This window comes from Oryzias latipes, chromosome 18 (assembly GCF_053564925.1).
Source record: "Oryzias latipes strain Hd-rR chromosome 18, Olatipes_Hd-rR_3.1".
Classification (NCBI taxonomy): domain Eukaryota; kingdom Metazoa; phylum Chordata; class Actinopteri; order Beloniformes; family Adrianichthyidae; genus Oryzias; species Oryzias latipes.
In genome coordinates, this window is record NC_136254.1 from 30,329,287 (window position 1) to 30,350,782 (window position 21,496).

General features: G+C 46.3%; 2 protein-coding genes across 4 annotated transcripts; both read left to right on the top strand.

Moving 5' to 3' along the window:
* The first annotated feature begins 2,446 nt into the window (after positions 1–2,446).
* Positions 2,447–13,483, top strand: LOC105356361 (placenta-specific gene 8 protein-like). 3 transcript variants are annotated; one of them, XM_078936399.1, is made up of 5 exons: positions 2,447–2,570; positions 9,908–10,022; positions 10,109–10,263; positions 12,591–12,823; positions 13,176–13,311. In XM_078936399.1, exons 2-4 carry the CDS (start codon positions 9,923–9,925, stop codon positions 12,786–12,788), a joined length of 453 nt encoding a protein of 150 aa, XP_078792525.1. In that variant the 5' UTR covers positions 2,447–2,570; positions 9,908–9,922; the 3' UTR covers positions 12,789–12,823; positions 13,176–13,311. The 3 variants fall into 3 exon arrangements, with proteins under 3 accessions (XP_078792525.1, XP_078792524.1, XP_020567334.1); XM_078936398.1 differs by lacking the exon at positions 2,447–2,570 and adding an exon at positions 9,130–9,241; XM_020711675.2 differs by lacking the exons at positions 2,447–2,570; positions 12,591–12,823 and adding an exon at positions 9,130–9,241 and having other exon boundaries at positions 13,176–13,483.
* A 3,161-nt stretch (positions 13,484–16,644) lies between these two features.
* Positions 16,645–20,208, top strand: LOC101160195 (cornifelin homolog A). Its single transcript, XM_004079649.4, has 4 exons — positions 16,645–16,767; positions 17,743–17,859; positions 18,181–18,335; positions 18,557–20,208. The coding sequence occupies exons 2-4, from the start codon at positions 17,754–17,756 to the stop codon at positions 18,665–18,667; spliced, it is 372 nt and encodes a 123-aa protein (XP_004079697.1). The 5' UTR covers positions 16,645–16,767; positions 17,743–17,753; the 3' UTR covers positions 18,668–20,208.
* The last annotated feature ends 1,288 nt before the right edge of the window (positions 20,209–21,496 follow it).

Sequence of the window (21,496 nt, forward strand, 5' to 3'; positions counted from 1 at the left end):
ATTCTGCCAATGCCTCCTGATCGTGCGGTGGCAACTATATAGTGGAGGTGAACTCCAGAAAGGGAACAGGCCCTGCAGACCGTTGGTGAGCTCTTCTCTGGACTCCCTGTAGTTTGCCTACCGGCCGCATCTGGGAGGGGATGATGCTGTCATCCACCTGCTGTAGCTCACACCTGGATGGTGGTGGTGTCCTAGTAAGAATCACCTTATTTGATTTCTCCAGTGCCTTTAACACCATCCGGCCTTCTTTCACTGGGTGAAACACTGCGACTGATGGGTGCTGGTGCGTCCACGGACTACCTGACAGACAGGCCACAGTTTGTCCGACTGGGCGGCGTCCTGTCTGACGTGGTGCTGAGTGGTGAGGGAGCCCCACAGGGCACTGTGCTCTCTCCATTCCTGTTCACACCTCAGATTTTCAGCACAACTCAGAGTCATGCCACCTACAGAAATTCTCTGATGACTCTGTGGTTGTGGGGTGTAAAAGCGGTGGACGGGAGGAAGAGTACAGGAGGCTGCTGAACGGATTTGTGGAGTGGGCTGGAGAGAATCACCTGCTGCTCAACATGGACTAGACCAGGGAGATGGTGATGGACTTCAGAAGGAAGGGGGACAGTCTGGCAGCCTCTCTGCATCCTGGACAGGGATGTGGAGGTGGTGGAGGAGTACAAATACCTGGGAGTGACCATCAACAGCAGACTGTACAAGAAGGCCTGCAGCAGACTCTACTTCCTAAGGAAGCTGAGGTCTTTAAACGTGTGCAGCAAGATGCTGGAGATCTTCTAGCAGTCTGTGGTGGCCAGCACCTTGGTCTCCTCTGTGGTCTGCTGGGGAAGCAGCATTTGCAAACCTGCCCGGTACTGGAAATCCTTCCTACCAAATACAATAACCCTGTACAAAAACTCACAACGCAACAGATAACCCTTGCACATTTTTCTTTTTTGCACATTTTTTTAATTATTTTTTTTATCTGAACTGTCTGTAAATAGCTTTTTAAATCTTACCACCTTATTGTTTACATTTATGTAACATTTTTTTTTTTTTATTATTATTGTTCTTTTTTCTATCTTATGATGCTGTAGCAATGCTGTCATTTGCTACGGTAACGAACACATTTCCCATGTGTGGGATCAATAAAGCAATTCTGATTCTGATATTCATGACCCCGTTAGCAGAATGATAGGAGCTATACATGGCAACTAAACCTGCTTAACCTTTTATGCTCCTTATGAAGTTTTATTTGTTGAAGTTTCACAATATCTTCCAGAAACTGTTAGCGTTGTTGCCATAATGCTAACAGCTAGCTCATAGCTTCAGGCACCAACACCAGAAAATTTGCAGATTTTTTATTTTTCGCATAATATGTGAAAAGAAAATATTTGTCTGACTGATTTTTACAAAATTTCCAACACATGCCGCCAAGTTCAGTATACAACCACAACTCTAGTTACGATGATCTTTGACTTCAAGAAGAGGTTGCAAATAAATAAAAAAAGGTTTACCTTTAGTCCCTTTTACAAATATAAACTACTATGGATTTTGATTGATTTCTTCCTAACTCCTTGAGCATCAGTGGAAAGAAGCTACTTTGGGAAAAAAGTTTGTTTTCAAAGTTTTTAGATTTTGAACGGCATTCGCGTGACAAGCTCACAAAAGTGGCGTTTCCCTGTTGGTCACATATATTTCTTACTGGAATATTGTAAAATTGTATTATATGAATTGTTGGCTGAAGCGGAACAAAACAATATATTGTATGGTATGATTATCTTAAGAATGTGGGCGGGGTTAGCAAAAAACCTCCGTTGCCGAGGTAATTCCAAAGTTTGATGTTCCCCATTCTTCTAAAATTTGCATCGACCTATTTATCATCCCCAGATAACCAAAAGATAGAATGGTTGCTATGGAAACAAAACCTTTACAGAAAAGCTGCAATTTTGTAAAAAAAAACGTTTTGTTTTTTTTAATGAATTTGTCACATGGCGCTCTGACCAGGGTGGCAGGGGCAGACGGGAAGAGTGGGGGCGTGTTCAGCGCGTATGAGTCGCCCAATGCGACAAACAGCTTTAATTTCTATTATTCCATTTTCTAAACAAACCATTTTTTTTTTTAAAGTCTTGTATGCACTTATGAAGCACCAAGAACCTCAACGGGACACTTTTGGCGACAACATGACCGTTTGGAGGCTGCGGAGAGAGAACATTCTAGAAGCTGACATGACCTGTCCTTCTGTTACATAATTATCCTCTTTGGTAATCTCATGTGAAATCATCAGCTTCAACCCGTATCGTCTGTTTTCTACTGGTTCAGAAGGGCTTTTGATTACCAGATCTGCGTTTGCTGAGAAAGGAGATCCCTCGCCAGAGCAGACATTTCAGTCAGACAACTCTTGCAGAAGAATATTTATTTCACAACATCTTTAGGTTGGCATTCACAACTTCGTTTTGGCATAAGGCTCCGTTCAATTCCTTGATATAATTCTTTTTCCTTAAACTTTCGGGTAACAAAACCCCGTAACGGAGCCCACAGGTGGAAGCCGGGGAGGAGGGAGGGGCGAAGAATGAGCGCTGAAGGTAAGAGAGAATGAACAATTGTACACCTGACTTAAATAGGACGCTGAGCAGGTAAGTTAATTGACTGACCCGCCCTAGGGGAGTAACCTGCAACTCTGCAGAGTGTGCCTGTCCGAAATGCGACAAGTCGCTATTTATGTTGTAATATCCTTGTTAAAGTGATGACATTTCAAATCTAACCACATTCCTGATGAGTAAATGCTGTAAATCAAAGTTTTGACAAATAATTTTTGTGCAGATTGTGCATATTAATTTATACTTTGTGTGATATTTCCTTGGCTCTTGTCCTGTTCTGTTTTCAAGTTTTCCCTAAAGCAGTCGCACTTGATTTGTGTTGATGATCCCCAGTGCGTGTAAAGACCATGTGACGCGTCCACTATGTCCCTTTCGCACCTACTGCACAGATGAAAATTGGTCATATGTGAATTTAGGTGGAAACAGTGAGAAACGTTCTGGTCTATAGCTGAAATATTCACAGATGTATCACAAATAAACCAGGTTAAAAGCACAGAAGTATGAATAATCCTCACAAAGTGTCAAGGGTGTGAATTCGGACACAAAAGCAGGACGGCAGAAGTTCGAATCAAAAAGGATATTTTAATCCAAGGAAGGCTCTTAAGCTCGTAAAGACAGAGGTCAAACAAGTAGAACGATCCGGTGACAAGTGAAGCCAAAACAGGAGCTTATATACACACACAATAAATGAAAACAGGTGGGTACACAGGTGCCGGTGAAGACCGGGGTAAGTTACCTAAAGAACCAACAGAAGACAGAACATGAGTTAACAAAATAAAAGCCCGAAACCCGGAAGTGAGAAAAAGATGAACCGCCCTGGCCCCGGCTCCTGACAGTACCCCATCCTCAAGGGGTGCCTCTGGGCGCACCACCGGGCTTGTCAGGGTGACGCCTGTGGTATTCCCTGAGCATGCCTTTGTCCAACATCCTCGATGTGGGTTCCCAGGACCTCTCCTCAGGACCGTAACCTTTCCAGTCAACCAAGTACTGCAGACCCCGGCCCCGACGTCTGACGTCCATGATACGTTTGATCGTCCATGCAGGCAGACCGTCGATGATGCGAGGTGGCGGAGGTTGAGATGGAGGGGGCTGGAGAGGACTAGTAACATGGGGTTTGAGTTGGGAAACATGAAAAACTGGATGTATGCGCATGGACCGAGGAAGGCGTAGTCGGATCGCCACAGGGTTGACGACCTTCTCCACCTCGAACGGTCCGATGAATCGTGGAGACAGCTTTCTAGACTCTGTCCGCAGCTTGATGTTGGCAGTGGACAGGAGTACTAACTGACCTGGCACGTAGGTAGGCGCCGGTAACCGATGCCGATCAGCCAGTCTTTTGTTAGCTGCGGACGAGCGAAGATGAGCAGCGCGAGCCTCCCTCCAGATCCGTCTGCAGCGGCGGTAGAGGTGTTGTACCGACGGCACCGCCACCTCCTTCTCCTGCTCTGGAAACAATGGGGGTTGGTAGCCTAGAGAACCCTCAAATGGGGACATACCCGAGGCAGATGACGTCATTGAGTTGTGGGCATACTCAACCCAGGGCAGAAGGGTGCTCCAAGAGGTCTGGTGCCGGGAACAGATGCATCGGAGGGCCACCTCCAGGTCTTGATTGGTCCTCTCGGCCTGCCCATTTGACTGTGGGTGAAAACCCGAAGAGAGACTGACCGTGGGACCAAAAGCTGCACAGAAAGTCTTCCACACTTGTGAGACGAACTGTGGTCCACGGTCAGAAACTATATCAACCGGGATCCCATGCAGTCTGAACACGTGTTCCACAATGAGTCTGGCGGTCTCTGAGGCCGAAGGCAGCTTCTTCAGGGGCACGAAGTGAGCTGCCTTAGAAAATCGGTCCACAACAGTCAGGATCACAGTTCTGCCAGCAGATGAGGGCAGGCCGGTCACAAAGTCTAGAGCTATGTGGGACCAAGGGCGGCTCGGAACAGGTAAGGGATGCAGCAGGCCCGCTGGGGGTCGATTGTTGACCTTGTTTTGGGCGCAGATCGTGCAGGCAGAAACGAACTCCCGGGCATCCCTCGCCAAACTGGGCCACCAGAAACAGCGACGCAGGAAGGCGATCGTCCTGTTTACCCCGGGATGACAGGTAAGCCGAGTAGCGTGCGCCCACTGGAGGACCTGGCTCCTTACGGCCCTGGGAACATAGAGTCTGTTAGGGGGGCCCCCACCAGGGTCTGGCTCCCGGGCCTGTGCAGTCTTGATCTCCCTCTCCAGCTGCCAGGAGAGGGTACCCAGAACACAGGAGGCAGGAATTACAGTCTGAGGAAGGGAATCCTCCATAGCCGGTTCCAGTTGTCGGGAGAGAGCATCTGGTTTAATGTTCTTGGAGCCAGGGCGGTACGACACCACAAAATCAAACCGAGTGAAAAAAAGTGACCACCGTGCCTGCCTCGGGTTAAGCCGTTTTGCGGTCCGGATATAAGACAGATTTTTGTGGTCCGTCCAGACCACAAAAGGCTGTCCCGCCCCCTCTAACCAGTGCCGCCACTCCTCCAATGCCAGCTTAATAGCTAAAAGCTCCTTATCCCCCACGTCGTATTTCATCTCCGCCGGAGTAAGCCGGCGGGAAAAAAAAGCGCAAGGATGAAGCTTGTTGTCAGCACCCTGCCGCTGGGACAGCACAGCTCCAACCCCGACGTCCGAGGCATCAACCTCCACAATAAACTGGGCGGAGGGGTCCGGTTGGATGAGAACTGGGGCGGTGGTAAAAAGGTGTTTGAGCCGCCGGAAAGCTGCCTCTGCAGTCTCTGTCCAAACAAAAGGAGAGGAGGTGGAGGTCAAACCCGTAAGGGGGGCCGCGACCAAACTATAACCCCTAATAAAACGGCGTAGGTAATTGGCAAACCCCAGGAATCGTTGAAGCTGCTTCCGATTGACCGGAGCAAGCCAATCAACCACCGCGCTGACCTTAGCTGGGTCCGGTCGCACCTCCCCCTCCGCAATCACAAAACCCAAAAAAGACACACTGGAGGAGTGAAAATCACATTTTTCTGCCTTGACGAAAAGCTTGTTCTCCAATAGGCGCTGAAGAACCAGACGAACATGCCGCCTATGTTCGCCGGAACTCCTGGAGAAAACAAGAATATCATCAAGGTACACAAAAACAAAATGGTGAATGTAGTCCCTGAGTACATCGTTTATCATGCCCTGAAATACAGCTGGAGCATTAGATAGTCCAAAAGGCATCACCAGATACTCGTAATGTCCCAAATGCGTGTTGAAGGCGGTCTTCCATTCGTCACCCTCCCTGATGCGAACCAAATGGTACGCATTCCGTAGGTCCAATTTGGTGAAACACCGGGCCTCCTGCAGCGTCTCGAAAGCGGAGTTCATAAGTGGAAGAGGATAATGATTCTTTACCGTAATGGCATTCAAACCTCGGTAGTCAATGCATGGGCGTAATGTTCCATCCTTCTTCCCCACGAAGAAAAACCCCGCCCCCACAGGAGACGAAGAAGGTCTGATAAGGCCCGCCTGAAGAGAGTCAGTTACGTACTGCTCCATTGCCTCCCTCTCAGGTTTGGACAGGCTATAGAGATGGTTCTTGGGCAGTGTGGCACCCGGCTGCAGTTCAATAGAGCAGTCATACGGCCTGTGCGGGGGCAAGGAGAGAGCCCGGAATTTGGAAAATACCTCCCCCAGGTCATGATATTCAGGAGGCACCTTGGAGAGGTCAGGTGAGGACGGCTCCCCTACCGGGTCAGCGGAGTCAGACTCTGGATGCCGAGCTGAGCGTAAACAGGCCTTGTGACAATGAGTACTCCAACTGACTACGCGATTGGTTGGCCAATCAATGACTGGGTTGTGATTCAGAAGCCAGGGAAATCCTAGAACCACCGGATTATGAGGGGACTCAAAAAGAAAAAAACTGGTATGCTCGTGGTGGTTCCCAGAAAGGATGAGGTGAACAGGTTCAGTGATCTGGTTAACTGTGGCGACCACCTCACCGTTGAGGGAGATCACCCGCCAAGGACGGGGAAGCGACTTGGTCCTAAGACCGGCCTGTCTGGCTAGCTCAGCATCCATAAGGTTCTGTTCAGCCCCAGAATCTAACAAGGCCCGAACAGGAAACCCCCCACCCTTAGACACAATGTGACCCTCCAAAAGACAGGAGGTGGATTTAGAATCGACGGGCACCTGGCCTCCGCTCGTCAGTGTGCCCACCTTTAATGACGAGCGGAAGCTTTTGGGCAGTTCTTACAGTAATGACCCCGCTGACCACAGTAAAGGCACTCACCTGCTGCCATCCTTCGTCTACGCTCAGTGGGGGACAAACGGCCACGACCCAGCTGCATAGGTTCCTCCAACGGGGCTGCAGGAGGCACTGTGGGGGTAACAGAAGACATATGAGGGGAGGGCTGGACGTAAACGTCAGGGTGTCCCCTGAACTGGGAAACGTCCACCCGGCGCCCCCGCCGACGATCTTGCAGTCGATTGTCGATACGAATCACCAGGGCGATAAGAGGCTCCAGGGATGAGGGCAGCTCCAAGGGAGCTAAGTGGTCCTTCAGCTCCTCTGATAATCCCTCTAGAAAAGCGTCCGTAAGCGCTGCTGGGTTCCACCCGCTCTCTGAAGCGAGAGTCCGGAACTCAATAGCATAATCCGTCACCCGACGGTTACCTTGTGTCAGCCGCATCAGCGCCCGAGCCGCCTCTCTGCCGGGTTTCGTGTGTTGAAAAACCTGGGTGAAGGCGTCGAGGAAGGCAGAGAGAGAGGCGCAGGTCGCTCCTCCACGTTGCCACTCCGCAGTGGCCCATGCTCCGGCTCTGTCAGAGAGGTGTGATATTATAAATGCCACCTTGGCCCGATCAGTAGGGAAACTGGCTGCCTGCAGCTCGAAATGGAGCTCGCATTGAGTGATAAACGCCCGACAATCCCCTGAGTCGCCGGAAAACCTCTCTGGTCGGGCCAGTTGAACCCCCGGGGCGAGTGACGTCGTCTGGACTGGAATCACCGGTGTCGGCGCAGAGGTAGAGTGATGTGGCGGATGAGATGACGGCGGCTGCTGGAGCTGCTTTGCCAATGTCTCAATGCGATCACCGATCATGGTCAGCTGTTGCTCCTGGCGCCCAGCCATCTCCAGCATACCTCGTCTGAGGTAATTAAGCTGTTCCTCCTGCTGGAGAATGACCCTCTCCTGTGCGTCGCTGCTCGTTCGTGGAACTCCTGCGTCCGCTGCGTCCATGATGACCGGATCGTAATGTCAAGGGTGTGAATTCGGACACAAAAGCAGGACGGCAGAAGTTCGAATCAAAAAGGATATTTTAATCCAAGGAAGGCTCTTAAGCTCGTAAAGACAGAGGTCAAACAAGTAGAACGATCCGGTGACAAGTGAAGCCAAAACAGGAGCTTATATACACACACAATAAATGAAAACAGGTGGGTACACAGGTGCCGGTGAAGACCGGGGTAAGTTACCTAAAGAACCAACAGAAGACAGAACATGAGTTAACAAAATAAAAGCCCGAAACCCGGAAGTGAGAAAAAGATGAACCGCCCTGGCCCCGGCTCCTGACACAAAGAACACGTAAATCAAAGTAGAACAGGAACCGTGCGTGATTATTGCGCTGTTTACATCAATTCATTAGTGATTCGAGCAACAATTACATAATTTGAACGTGAAATGTGCGCCGTATACTCGATATAAAAGTTATGGATCGGTGGTACATGCGAGAATAGTCCATTTGACACACATGGAACGGTCGTGGAAAGACACAAATTTGCGTGTGCATCTCGCAAAAATCACACACAATTGCATAAGATTTACGTAAAATACACGTAAACTGTGTATTCTAAATCGACCCACAGATGTTGAAAACCAAATTTATAAAGACTTGTCAGCCGAAATCCCTAACAGACATCTGCGCACATTGACAAATGACGAACGCAAGAAATTTCAATGAATTACGTGTCGGATGTATCATGAAAGACCCAAATTTCATAGGTGAAAAATGGCCAAAACATATGTAGTGGCTGTGTGACACGAGCTTGTGTTTTCAGTTCTTCAAGGTCAGGTCATGTTATGCCACCTTTTTGTTGCTTCCTAGTTTTCGTTTATTTATTAAATGTTTTTTTCACCACCAAGCCCAGTTTCTGGGATTTTGGATCCTACGCCACCAGACATTTGTCTTACTTAAGATGCAACACAAAGTTAGGTTTTTCTCAATTAACCCTTGTGCTATCTTAGATGACCCCACCCTTACATTGACGTCTTTTCCCTACCATGACAAAGGTGGATAAAGGTGGAAAGATTTCATGGACACCAGTGAAAATCAATAATCCTTGAAGAAAAAAGGTTCAGCGCACTGTCTAGTGGGTCTAGATGACCCAACTCCCAATGTTAAAGTGCCTAGGATAGCACAAAGGCTGATGTGACATTTGTGACATTAGTCACTCTCAAATCATTGAAAATATTTGACTGAGTAAACTTAATCAAAAAGATCCCTCAGAGCTCTGACACTAAGACAGACCCATAGAAACAACCCGCCAGTAGAGTTTGTGTAATATTTACACTGACAACACAAAGCCGTTAACGTTTAGAAAAAAGAAGGGAAAGACGGAAGGAACAAAAGTTCATCAAAGTTAATGATAACCCGGCTCCTGGTGTTCTATTTTTCTGGATAAATCAGCTTTTTGACAGGTAAGTCGTCTATCCATGAAGAGCAAAAAACCTTTACTGTATAGCTAATCGCTAATTCACAGAGAACTGTAGTGCTCCAACTGGTTTGAAGGGAAACGCTCCTTTTCTCTGAAATCCTCAGGCAACTGAGCAAAAGGGAGGAAAAACAACTGGGGGGACAAATAAGAAAGGGTTGGAGTTGTGTGTTTACTGAAATGTAGCTCCTGTCTTTGACAATGTGATGTCATAAACGCTCTAACATCAGAATTCCAGTTTTTAATTTTCACAATTTAGTTTTTTAAGCAAATTTTGTGATTGAAACACAAAAACTTTTAAAATAATGGATTGTTATAGATGAAGAAATTATATGATGCAAATGTTTAGATTGTATTGAACAAAGTACTCCATCCCCATTACAAAATGATTTAGAAATATCTGGATGGAGGGCGTGTGACATTAATATTTTAATAAAAGGGGAAAGGGAAGCCAATGGTGGACATTCAAGTTCATATTGAACTTTTGGAATTGGAATGGGTTTATTCTAGTTTAAGCACCTTTATAGACTCAATAAAGACAGATGTGAATCAACAATCTTTTGAGTTTTTGGAAAAATCCAACCAAAGTGTGCTTTTTGTTAAATCTCCTAAACATCATTTGTTGAATGAGCTTTCTTTGTTTTGATGGTAGACGTACAGCTGAGCCATGCACCAGCAGGTGGTTCAGCTCCAGCCTCGGATCAGGGTGCAAGAGGCGGAGCAATGGAGCACGGGTCTGTGTGAGTGCTACAAGGACATGGGGGACTGTGAGTACAGACAGGGTGACCCTAACACATTAATGTTGGGTGAAGAAAGTAAGAATCCCGCTGTGAGCTGGAATCTGTTTGTGCAGGCTGCTTTGCACTGTGCTGCCTCCCAGTGTTCACCTGTAAGGTGACCAGAGCGGCGGGGGCGTGCCCCTGCCTGCCTCTGCTGGACTGCATCGGCTGCGTACCTCCAGCTTCTTTAGCCATGAGGGCATCGGTCAGGGAGCGGTACGGCATAAAGGTAATCACTCATTTCACCCCAGCAGATTGATTACGATCAATGAAAAGAGATTTACGATACACTGCACGGTGGCACAGGTTCAAATCCCAGCTGGTCCCTTTCTGTATGGAGTTTGCATGTCCTCCTTGTGCATGGGTGGATTTTCTCCAAGCACTCCAGCTTCCTTCCACAGTCAAAAGACATGCTTCATAGATTCATTGATTGCCTTACACAGTTACACAGTCCCTAGATCTGACTCTGTAAGGGTGTGTGGCCCTGCAAACAGGCTGGTGACCCCGTCAGGTGTACCCTGTCTTTGCCCAACAGTAGCAGGTTAGGTTCTGTCCTGTGACCCCGTGAGAAATACAGCAATTTAATGGATGGATGGATGGATGGATGGATGGATGGATGGATGGATGGATGGATGGATGGATGGATGGATGGATGGATACAACAATGGCCACACACAGGTAGGGCTGTGGCCATTATGTGTGTCTTAGTTTTTAGATTGGTTCTTCTAAAGATCTAGAATCTAGATGTTCCTTCACCTGCTTTCACTACAGATCACAATGTCATCTGCAAACATGATAATCCACAAAGATTCCTGTCTAAGAATCTCATCTGTCAGTCTGTCCATCACCAGACCAAACAAGAAGGAGCTCAAAGCTGATCCTCTGTGCGGTCCAACCTCCACTTTCAACTCCTCTGTCACACTTACAGAACATCTCACCACTGTCTTACAACCCCACCACAATTCTCTGCCACTCCAGGCTTCCTCGTCCAAACCACAATTTGTCTTTTTGCATCATGTCGCAGATTTTCATCTCCATTTTAATCTCCACCACGTTCACCACCTCCTCTCTTCCTCTGGATGAAGCTGAATCAGCAGAAATTGTACCTTCTAAAAACTCGGATCCCTTCATGGATGCAAGCTGAAAACCCAGCAGCATCTTGATCTATAAATGTGAATAAAGTAAAGAAAAAACCACCAACTGTTGTTTACACCCATGGTGCGCACTCACCCCCCCCCCCCCCCCCTGTCCTCCAGTGATGGCAGGACCAGATATCCTGACAAAAATCAGTTCCCAGTCACCGATCAGTGCTCTTCCATGACAAAAAGCAGATGTCTGATGTGCAAAGAGCACATACCGGGACAACAGCGAGAGTTTGGTGTCGGCGGAGCACAGCCGCTCTTTTTCTGGGACCATGAAGACAAGAGAAGATAAGGCACGCTGCGGGAGCCGATGGAGGCCAAGGAGGCAGAGGCTGGAGAGCTGCCATCGGAGATGAGAAGGTGGTTGGTAATGTTGGCTTTCTCCGGGGGTGGAGTGGGACTTGGATCACTGGCAGAGCTGCAAAGAACAAGCTGGGAGCTGGTTCTGAGGGCTCACGTGAAAGCAAGTCCAAGCATGTGGGCTGATGGTTACATGGAGAGACAAAGAGATAAAGAGAACACACTTTGTGAGATGAAAGCTGCTGATTTCAAACCCTGAGAGAAGAAAACAACTTTCATTGTTTTCTGCTGTTTTTTTCTGTTTGTTTGTTTCATTACTTTTTTAACTGTTCGGCTTTGATTTGGTTTGATTTTAAATCCTGATCAAAGTTAAACGATCAACAACAGGAGAGTAATAGATGTGTAGTGCTGCATTAGTAGACAGCGTAACAAAAAACAAGAGTAAAACTGAAAGGGTGAGGAAAGAAAGGCACCACGCTGGGATTTGGTGTAATTATTGTTTTCTTTTTTGCTAAATGAAACCCTCTTCTGCTAGAAATCCATTCATTATTGGATCAGCTGGACATCCAGACTCAAATATTAAAGGATTAGCAACAATTGTGTCCCTGAATGTGTCATGAAGCACAAATGAGGTCACTGCTGTTTCCCTAAGGCCAATGCTACGGCTTGGAAACGCGTTTTTGAGCGACAACTTCCAAAGAAAAGTCTATGCAAACGCATGTGTATAAGGTGTTTCCTGCTTCTGATTCAAAATGTTGCTTCGCAGCTTTCAAAGCCTGTTTTCGGGTTCTATGCGCAAAACAGGCAGAAGTTTTGACCAAACGGGGACTCTGATTTGGTAGTGACGTATGGGTAGCGTCCTTTTTAATTCACAGAAGTTCCAACTGTTGGAAAATTGATCATGAAGGAGAAATTATAAAATTGGGGTTTATGCCCGGTGGGTTTTCTATGACACCAAGTCTTTCATATATCAGAATAGAGCTGTGAAAGAAAAAGCTTAGCGCAAGATTCACCAGATTTACACCAATCTGTACGTTTCTGTTTGACTTTTCTATCTACAAGTTGATTTGCAAAACCTGGTAACGTTACAACTGACGACACACGTCCCTTGCAGGTGGCCGTTCGAGCCTTAAGAGGACACACCTGCACACCTGCAAGACACACCTGCACTCCCCTTAGGATGCAGCTACTCGTCTCTACAATCCACCAAAAGCATGCAGCTTTCATACGGATCATCCGTTATTCCAGACCATGTGACGAAGGCTTTAAAAAGCTGCAAAGCTGCTGGTTGGGGATCACGCCGTTTGGTTGATTCTCCACCTGAAGGATGACCTGATTAGAATTTCTGTAAGATTTGATTAAACATTTATTAGAAGACCAATCAAACTTAAATAGTTTTCTAAAACAACCTAGATTTTGGGGCCATTTATAATAAATGTGATTTTTTTTTCTGTATCTGGAAGGGAGGAAAGTTTGATGGAAAGTGATAAAAAATAAAAACAATATCAACAAATGCTGGAACAAGACAGGAACGTTCAAAGCAGCCGAGATAAATAAAAACCTCTGTTAACTTTTGATTTGAAAAACGTGAAAAGCTGAGAGTGAAACAACGGTAACGGCTGTGGGTGTGAAGTGTTGTTGAGCCGAGTCCGCCTCCACAGTCGCTGAAGCTTCTCCACCTTCTCTGTGTGTCTTCCAGGGCAGTGCGTGGAGCGACTGCTGGTACGGATGCTGCTGCTACACTCTTTCTTGGCTCCAGATTTCAAGAGAGCTGAAGAGAAGAGCGGCCTCCCACGCCTCCTCCTCGTCTTCTTCTTCCTCAGCCAGATACGCGGCTTTGGCCTCCCAGCAGGGGGCGCACTTGGTCTAAAGAGAACTTTCTCTGAAGTTGACAGTGGCTGAGTTATTCACATTTCCCCTGCTCTGTCTTCACTCCTGCATCTTTGTGTCCTGGAGAGAAGGAAACTCAGGTCATAAAGAAGAAATTGAAATTAGTGATAAAAAATCTGCAAAACTGATCATAAATTTCAGCAGAACTTTCTCGAAATTGTACAGTTTCCTTCTCTGTTTTTGTATCTGCAATAACTTTCATTGCATTGTCATTGTTTGTTTTGTTCTTTCCTCAAGTTTGACTGTTAGATCCAGAGTTAAGCCTTTGTGCGCTACATGTGTTGTTCAGTAAAACCTCACATTGTGTGTTTGTCTATCTTACATGACTGTTTGTGTAATCGCTTCATTTATTCCTCATCGAGCGTAAAAACCTTCATCGTAGCTCAGGTCGGGTTCAGACTGAGGCCTCCTGCTGAAGGATGACGGCTACTTCACGCTGACGCCAACTGCAAAGCCAGATTGTTTTTGAAATTCTCACCACGCCTTTAAGCAAGAGTTTTGCCCCCACCACATATTTAAAAACATGCCAAAATGTGTACGCATGTAGTACCGGGTAAAAAATCTATTTTTTAATTAATTTTTTTAACTTGTCCTATGCAACAGCTGGGCAAACAGATGAGGGCTGAAGGCCTATTGTGTTGGACATATTTTATCTTAACAATAGAGGTTATAAATCTTCTGACTCCTCAAAATATACATTCAAACATAAACACACACACACATGCACACACACACACACACCCTCACAAACACACGCATTTTGCAAGGTAGATGGGACCTAGGACCATCTGTCCCCTACCCCATCCCTGGTGGGGGGTACTGGACCCTTGGCAACGGTGGCCGTGTCCCCTGGGTGTTCCCTTCCCGGTGCTCTCTCCGCACAGGGAGAGGGTTCACATTACACCTGAGCCGTGGGTGTTCGTGTCCCTGGGGGGTGGGTTCTGGCCCTTGTCCCTGAGTGCTGAGCCCCGCCAAATTTCCAACTGTGGCCGAGCCTGCTCAGGCCATGTTTACAACACCCCTCGTGGGCCCCCCTTTTCCCCGGGGTCCCCCCTCCTGGGTGGGGATGGCTGGCCCCTTCCTTGCTCCTCCCTGGACCAACCGTGGGCCGGGTGGGTGGCTGCCTGGAGTGCGGAGCGGGTCTCCCTTGGGGGGTCCTGGCTCGTACCTAGGGTTAGGGCAGGGGGGATGCCCAGAACTCCTGGGTGGTGATGAAGTGCTCGTCTGGGGCTGTGGGCACCCTTCTCAGGTGGGCCCTGCATTGGGCCCTCCCGGCGCGGCGGTTGGGCTGCTCTCCTGGTTGGGCTGGGGCGGCGCTCTCTTTCCCCCCATGCCTCCCTGCTCTTTGGCTCTGGGGGCCTCGCGGCAGTCCTGCTGGCCCTGGCCTGGGTGGCAGATGTGATCGCCCGGGGGGCGGTGGTTCCATGCCTGCTGCCGTGTGGCGTTGGGGGTTCCGGCTGCCGCTGCTGCTGCGGCGGGGGTCTTGGTGTGAGGATGGCTGGGCACTCTCCCTCCTTCTTTTCACATTCCACCATCCATTTTAGAAGAACATAAACACTCAATTGAGCACAGGTGTTAGCTCACCTTTGCACTAATAGTTTGCGTGATTGAATGAATGAAATATTTCACACTGGTTGGTTTGAAGGCATAAGTATGTGTGTGTGAACACTGTTTTGTGTACATGTTGACATGTGGACATTTTTGCAACTAGCAGGTGTGTTGATAACATTTGAGTGTGTGTGTGGACAGGCCCCGCCCTTTTTGTACTACATTTGAACCTTACCGTAATGATAAACATCCAGTAAACTTGTTGCTTTATGCTGCCTCATGGTCTTATCCCCCCCCCCCCCCCCTCCTATTATCACCCTCCTACCCCCCCCCCCCCCTCTTCAACGTCCCTCTCTCTTCTTCCCTTCTTTCCTCTTCTGTCCGGTCCAACACCAAAGATTTTCGAACATGGTTGAAATGAATAAAGTTTGGCCTCAATTACAAAAGGGTTTTTTTCAGACAAACCAAAGGTATGTCTGAAGATTAATAATCCCTGTTGTTAAAGTAAAATATGTCCAACACAAGAGGCCCTCAGCTCTCATCTGCCTGCCCAGCTGTTGGACAGCACAAGGTAAAAAAATATATATATTGAAAAAAGAAATCTTCTGACAAACCGGAGGTATGTCTGAATAAACCCCTTTTGTAATCGAGACCAAACTTTATTCATTGTAACCCTTGTGCTATCATAGGCACTTTAACGTTGAGAGTTGGGTCATCTAGACCCACTAGACAGTGCTCTGAATCTTTTTTCTTCAATGATTTGTGATCCTCACTGGTGTCCATGGATTACATGAAATCTTTCCACCTTTATCCACCTTTGTCATGGTAGGGAGAACACGTCAATGTAAGGGTGGGGTCATCTAAGATAGCACAAGGGTTAGTCATATTTGAAAATCTTTTGTGTTGGACCGGACGGAAAAAGAAAGGAGGGAGGAGAAAAGAGGGATATGCCATGCATTCTCTATTAGAGAGCGGGGGATAGGAAGGTGATTATAGGGGGGGGGGGGGGGGTGTAAAACCATGAAGCAGCATAAAGAAACAAGTTTCTGGATGGTTATACTCATTAGCGAACGACCCCCCACCCCACCAAAGAAAATGACATCACATGTCAACATGAAAAAGGGGAAAAAATAGGTGGATTCTGAGGATTGTACAGGGGTGTAGTGGTTAGCACTAAAAGGTATTCAGCGGGTTAAGGAGATACATGGATGGATACAAAACAGAATTTTGCTATGCCAAGCATTCTCAGAAGCCTTCAAAACGCAGGTGAAGGCATATTTTTGTCTTCTTCCAAAAGAAAATGTAGGAAAAAAACGAGATTTTGTTTTTTTTCGGGTCAAATGTTGTGGTTGGGGTCAAAAACCAGAGATGCAGATGTTGCCAAAAGTAGAAATGTTGCCTGCAGAATTTCACACCCCACTGGATTCTCCTGCATTTTTGGTCATAAGATCTTTATGATGGATTTTATGAACATTTGCTCCAGGAAAATCAAAAAAACAGAGTCACATTACCGTGAAGTACGAGTCAGTGTTGTTCCAACAACCAAAGACTTCCCAACACAAAGCTGAGTAAAACCTATGCCTCATCCTACAAAGAACAACCAGCAGGTAAATTTCTTCCCCTCGCTGATATTACACAGCAGAAAAAGACTCAACCAGGCCTTCGGTGACTAACAGTTTGATGCCAATCATAATACATGGCAGTCAAACTGCACAGACTGGTCAGTGCACATTTCTCTAGCCGTCATTGTTTTTTTTTTCCATTGCATCGTTTATAAGGAGGCTTTAGGCCACGATGCTGTCGCTCAGTTGAGATACGGGACAGAAGCTCCTGACGGACTGAACCACTGCGAGGTGAGATGATCGCTGACAACCTCAAGACCAATTTGATCAGGAAGTCCAGATTATCTGACAGAATTCGTATTTGATGAAAGTGTTTGGGGTTTTGTTTTTCCGAAATAAATCTAAGTCATTAATCAGTGAAGTGTATATAATCCTATTCATACTTCCATGTTTCAGCTGTATAGTCTATAGTTGTGTTTTTGCTGGTTGGGGACCGTCTTTCACTGAAATGCTTCATAGGTAGAAAAAGCATCTGTACGAAAATCATGGGAGTAGTTTGAACTATTGTTTGCATTATTTAAATCAAATTAAGCCTCTTTTTTTATATTTTAGCAAAAAGTTTTTGTTTTTTTTATTGAAATAATTTGAAATGCTTGTAGCGAGGTGTCACATTGTTTGATATAATATTATGGTACTAAAGGTAAGCATGCTGGTTAGTGCGTGTTCTGTGTGCAAATATGTTTCCTCTGACAACGGTCTCAAAGTCTTCACCAACCCGTCTGAAGTTGTTCTCAATTAGGTTTTGTCCAGAACTTTCAAAATAAGAGACCCTTGATGAGGCTAAAGAGACCAAAATCTGACTGATTTGGGGTAAAAATGAGAATCTCAGAGTTAGGGTGACGATAAAGAACAAATGTGACGCGTGTAGGGCAGGGCGCACATCCTAAAGATCTGTGCTTTAAAACTGTTTGCTGGAGCTTTATGTTGGGAATCTGTTTAACCCTTGAAATACCTTAACCTAGTGCCTTAAAGACACTTAACTTTCTGAATTTATGTCCTCCGTCATCCGAAAAAGGACTCAAGAACATATTAAAAACACAGTGGTTGTTTTTGTTCATCAAAATGGGTCTTTAGAACATGTAAAATTGTATCCAAGCAGTTTCTAGTGTTCTGACTGACTAGATTAGCAGATAACCTGGGTACAGTACATCTTCAAAACTGTTGATGCCATCAGCTTCTTTGTCTTTCTTTCTTGCTGCCTGTCAGGAACTGAAACCATGTCAGTGACTGTAAAAACAACACAGCCCCGGCCCTACATCACAACCTCCACATCGAATGAGTGGAGTTCTGGCATCTGCGACTGCTTCGATGACCTCCGGAGCTGTGAGTGTTGGATTGCGCACTTTAGGTGTTCCTCAGAAGGTTTTCTGTGGCCATTTGTTTTGGCCGTGTTCCTAAAACCCTCTGAAAAGGACAGAAAGCTGCAGCCAATCCGTACAAAGGTTAAAACAAACATCTCTGACCTATATCACCAGAGAAAAACAAGACTAAAATTTCTCTTTATAGTGTAGCTAAAATGACCTGTCAGCTGAACAGGTTGTGCATTCTTCAAGTTGGTAACATTATTCAAACTGATGTGAAAGAACTGAAGCCGTGTTGTTTCTGGATCCCTTTACGTCATAGTCTCAACTCTTGTTCTTTCAGGCTGCTTTGCTTTCTGGTGTTTTCCGTGCTTCGCCTGCATAACGTCCAAAAAGGCTGGAGAGTGTCTGTGCTTACCTCTGCTGGACGGTTTTGGCTGCATCCCGCCCATCACCACCGCCATGAGGGTGTCCATCCGCAAGCAATACGGCATTGAGGTGCAGCCAAACTTCCTGCTTAAAATCACCACATCTGCGTCCGTCCTCTGTAGTCTACTGTCGCCATTTCTGCTGATGTTACCGTTTATCTGATTTTGAGCTTTTTTTTTGGCGTCAAAACAATGCGGGTCTCAAGTTCTGTAGTGTTTTAGAGTTATCCTGCCAATCACAAACCCTTTCAAGTGCTAGGTCAAATCACATCTAAGGTGTCTTTGTCACAGGGAACAATCTGCAGAGACTGCGTGTTCTCCTTCTTCTGCGGGCCCTGCAGCTGGTGTCAGATATCGAGAGAGATGAAAATACGGAAAGCGCCGATGATCTTTGCCGCCTGAAGAGGACCGCTTCTCTCCCCCATGATCGCCAATAACCCCGCCGTCACAGCCGTCACCAGCCCCATCCATCATCAGCTTTATCACCGGGCTATTGGCCTCTCCAGAGCGTCAAACCCGCCTGCACAGGAGGAATGTGATGGAGCAACATCAGGGTCAAAATGGAAGCCACTCAGCAAGATAAAAAGCAAAGGAATGAAAAACAGGTTTTAATGAAAGTTTGTCAGAGATGTCTAGTAAAAAGTTCATAAACTTTGTTGTGTTACATAACTATGGATTTATATTAGGGATGACTATCTTTGACATATTGAGGTTGCTAGGTACTTGGCAGGGCTAAGTATTGACTAATCAATGAAAGTCTTTGTGTCTAACTTGTCGTGTTTATCATTGTTTCTCTCATACCTCAGCACATCATGGTGATTAATAGTCCTTTTTGTGGCCCAAAGTGTTATTAATCCATGAATTCACATGAATTCACATGAAGTCACATGCACCGATACAGGGGTTGACCTGTGCAGGTGAACCAGGTCTTTGGATCGTCCAGATCTCTGGAGGGTCATAGAGGAGTAGCTGCACTTTAAGTGTGTCTTGCAGTTCCCTTGAGGGTCGTACGGCCACCTCAAGTGACGTCATGAACATGGAACGTCCCATTGTCATGCCTCTGGTAAATGTTTTCTGAAGTATTCCTAAGGCTAATGTAAGGTACAAGCGCTCACGACATTCAAATGATGCAGTGGTACGGCGCCCTGACGCCACACTCTAGTCGTTAGTAAGGTGCGAGCACTGGCCCCTCACTGACCCCGGGCGCATGCTGCATGCATGAGGTGCGCAGGTGACACATGTCTGTTGGATGCGCACACAAACTCAGTTCTAACAACCCGGCTGGATTGCTGTGAAAGCAAGGAGGACACACTTATCGCTAAAAGTAACAGGCTCTTTGCATAGGTCATATGTCTATGGAAAATATGCACACACACACATATATATGTATATTTAAAAAATAAGCACATTTTTTAATCGTTTTAGGCTAGCAGACAAAGCCTTGAAGGCTCAACATTGGATTTTTGAGACTAACATTGAAAACTTGGACCTATCAATCACTGTAATGTAGTTGGAATAAGCTCTGCTTGTTTTACAATCTTGGAACAATGGCATCTTCCAGCCTCACAGGATGGAGGTAAACGTAAGGTCTGTCAGCTAAAGCGTGGTCAAAACTGAGTCATGCAAGCGGAAAGCAGTGTGCAGGATGCAGGCAAATGTACTAGTGGCTTTCTATGAAGGGAAATCAAATCTTTGAATTAACATGGTTGATATGTTGGATCATCATGGAAAAAACTAGCACTGTTTATTCCAGTTTGCACCCAAGTTCACCTTCTGTCCCTGGCTGGGAGACAAACGGTGGATTCAATGCCATGTGAACATGTTCTGATCAACAGCTGAAATCTGTCACCACGGCATCTGAGAAAGCAGCCTGAGCTCTGAAATAAGAATTTAAACGATGCATATCATTTTACAGAACAATTAAAGGAAGGAAAGGTCCTGTACTAGCGACTTTCTCGAAGGCTTTGTTCGGCTTAGGGAATGAGGTCGACTTTGGAAAGGTGCACAGGCTGTGGAAAGAGTCCCATGAGAGAAAAATAATGACTGTTTTGTTTTATGAACTTCCTTATTTGAGCTACCTCCATGACAACAAATGGAATAACAAACCAGCGTTCCCAGTCCTGCTAGAATGTTGTTGTTCACCTTTCGCCAAATCCTGTCAGGGGTTGCCACAGCGAATGAGCTTTCACTGATTCCCACAGGTGATTTTGGCAGAGATTTTTACGCCCTTCCTGACACAACCTGGCTAGGGACCAGCACAGGGAGAACCAGACTTTGGCGTCCTTGAGGCTACATAGTTAGGCACTAGCGTAAAAGGTCTTCCTTATGGACCCACACTGTATGAAGCTGATTGGGAATCTAATCCTGCAATGATGAGCAGCTAGTTTAGCTACTGCTAGCTGAACTAGCTTGACTGTGTCCTGGTTCCAACATCCAACCAAAGTTAGATCCATTTAACCCTTGTGCTATCATAGATGACCCCACCCTTCCATTCACGTGTTCTCCCTTCCATGAAAAAGGTGGATAAAGGTGGAAAAATTTCCTGTAATCCATGGACACCAGTGAAGATCATAAATCATCGAAGAAAAAAGGTTCAGCGCACTGTCTAGTGGGTCTAGATGACCCAACTCCCAATGTTATAGTGCCTAGGATAGCACAAGGGTTACAGACCATACAGATGAGTAGACATGGACTTTATATGCACACATACACTCACGGTGGATTTCCAGTGCTCCGTCTGTGGTGCTTCTGCGTTGCCTTGAGAACACAAAACAGAAACATTACACGGCAAAAAGCTGGAGAAACAGTAAACAGGCCCGGGTTTCAAAAAAGAATTTCCGTTGTACTTTCAAAAAAAAATTGTATGACGTTATATTTCATATTCCGGGCGTCCATTTTTGCCATGGAGGTCTAAAGTTTATGTTTGGAAGAAAAAAAACATCTTTTATGACACTAAAACGCCTCTTACAAGGACTTAGTACTGAAGGGGAGGGCATGAGGCCTGGTTACCAAAGTTTTGGATGAACTACTCAAGATGGGGGTGACATGACAAACCACTTCTCCTGGAGCCAAAGGGGACGAGGAGTGGACTGGAGACGCAACCGAGACAATGTAAACTAATGGACATCATTACAATAACACGAAGAATCATCATTAGAAGAAAATATTCAGATACTCTTCCCCATTCTGTAAAACACATTTCAGATGAACCCAAAAAAAAAAGTAAATTAT

Bases quoted from the DNA above. Each gene is read 5' to 3' on its own strand.
- LOC105356361 (XM_078936399.1), top strand. From the start codon at position 9,923: ATGCACCAGCAGGTGGTTCAGCTCCAGCCTCGGATCAGGGTGCAAGAG. The intron at 10,023-10,108 runs GTGAGTACAGAC...CTGTTTGTGCAG, and splicing joins CTACAAGGACATGGGGGACT to GCTGCTTTGCACTGTGCTGC. The intron at 10,264-12,590 runs GTAATCACTCAT...CGTCCCTTGCAG, and splicing joins GGGAGCGGTACGGCATAAAG to GTGGCCGTTCGAGCCTTAAG.
- LOC101160195 (XM_004079649.4), top strand. From the start codon at position 17,754: ATGTCAGTGACTGTAAAAACAACACAGCCCCGGCCCTACATCACAACC. The intron at 17,860-18,180 runs GTGAGTGTTGGA...TTGTTCTTTCAG, and splicing joins CTTCGATGACCTCCGGAGCT to GCTGCTTTGCTTTCTGGTGT. The intron at 18,336-18,556 runs GTGCAGCCAAAC...TCTTTGTCACAG, and splicing joins GCAAGCAATACGGCATTGAG to GGAACAATCTGCAGAGACTG.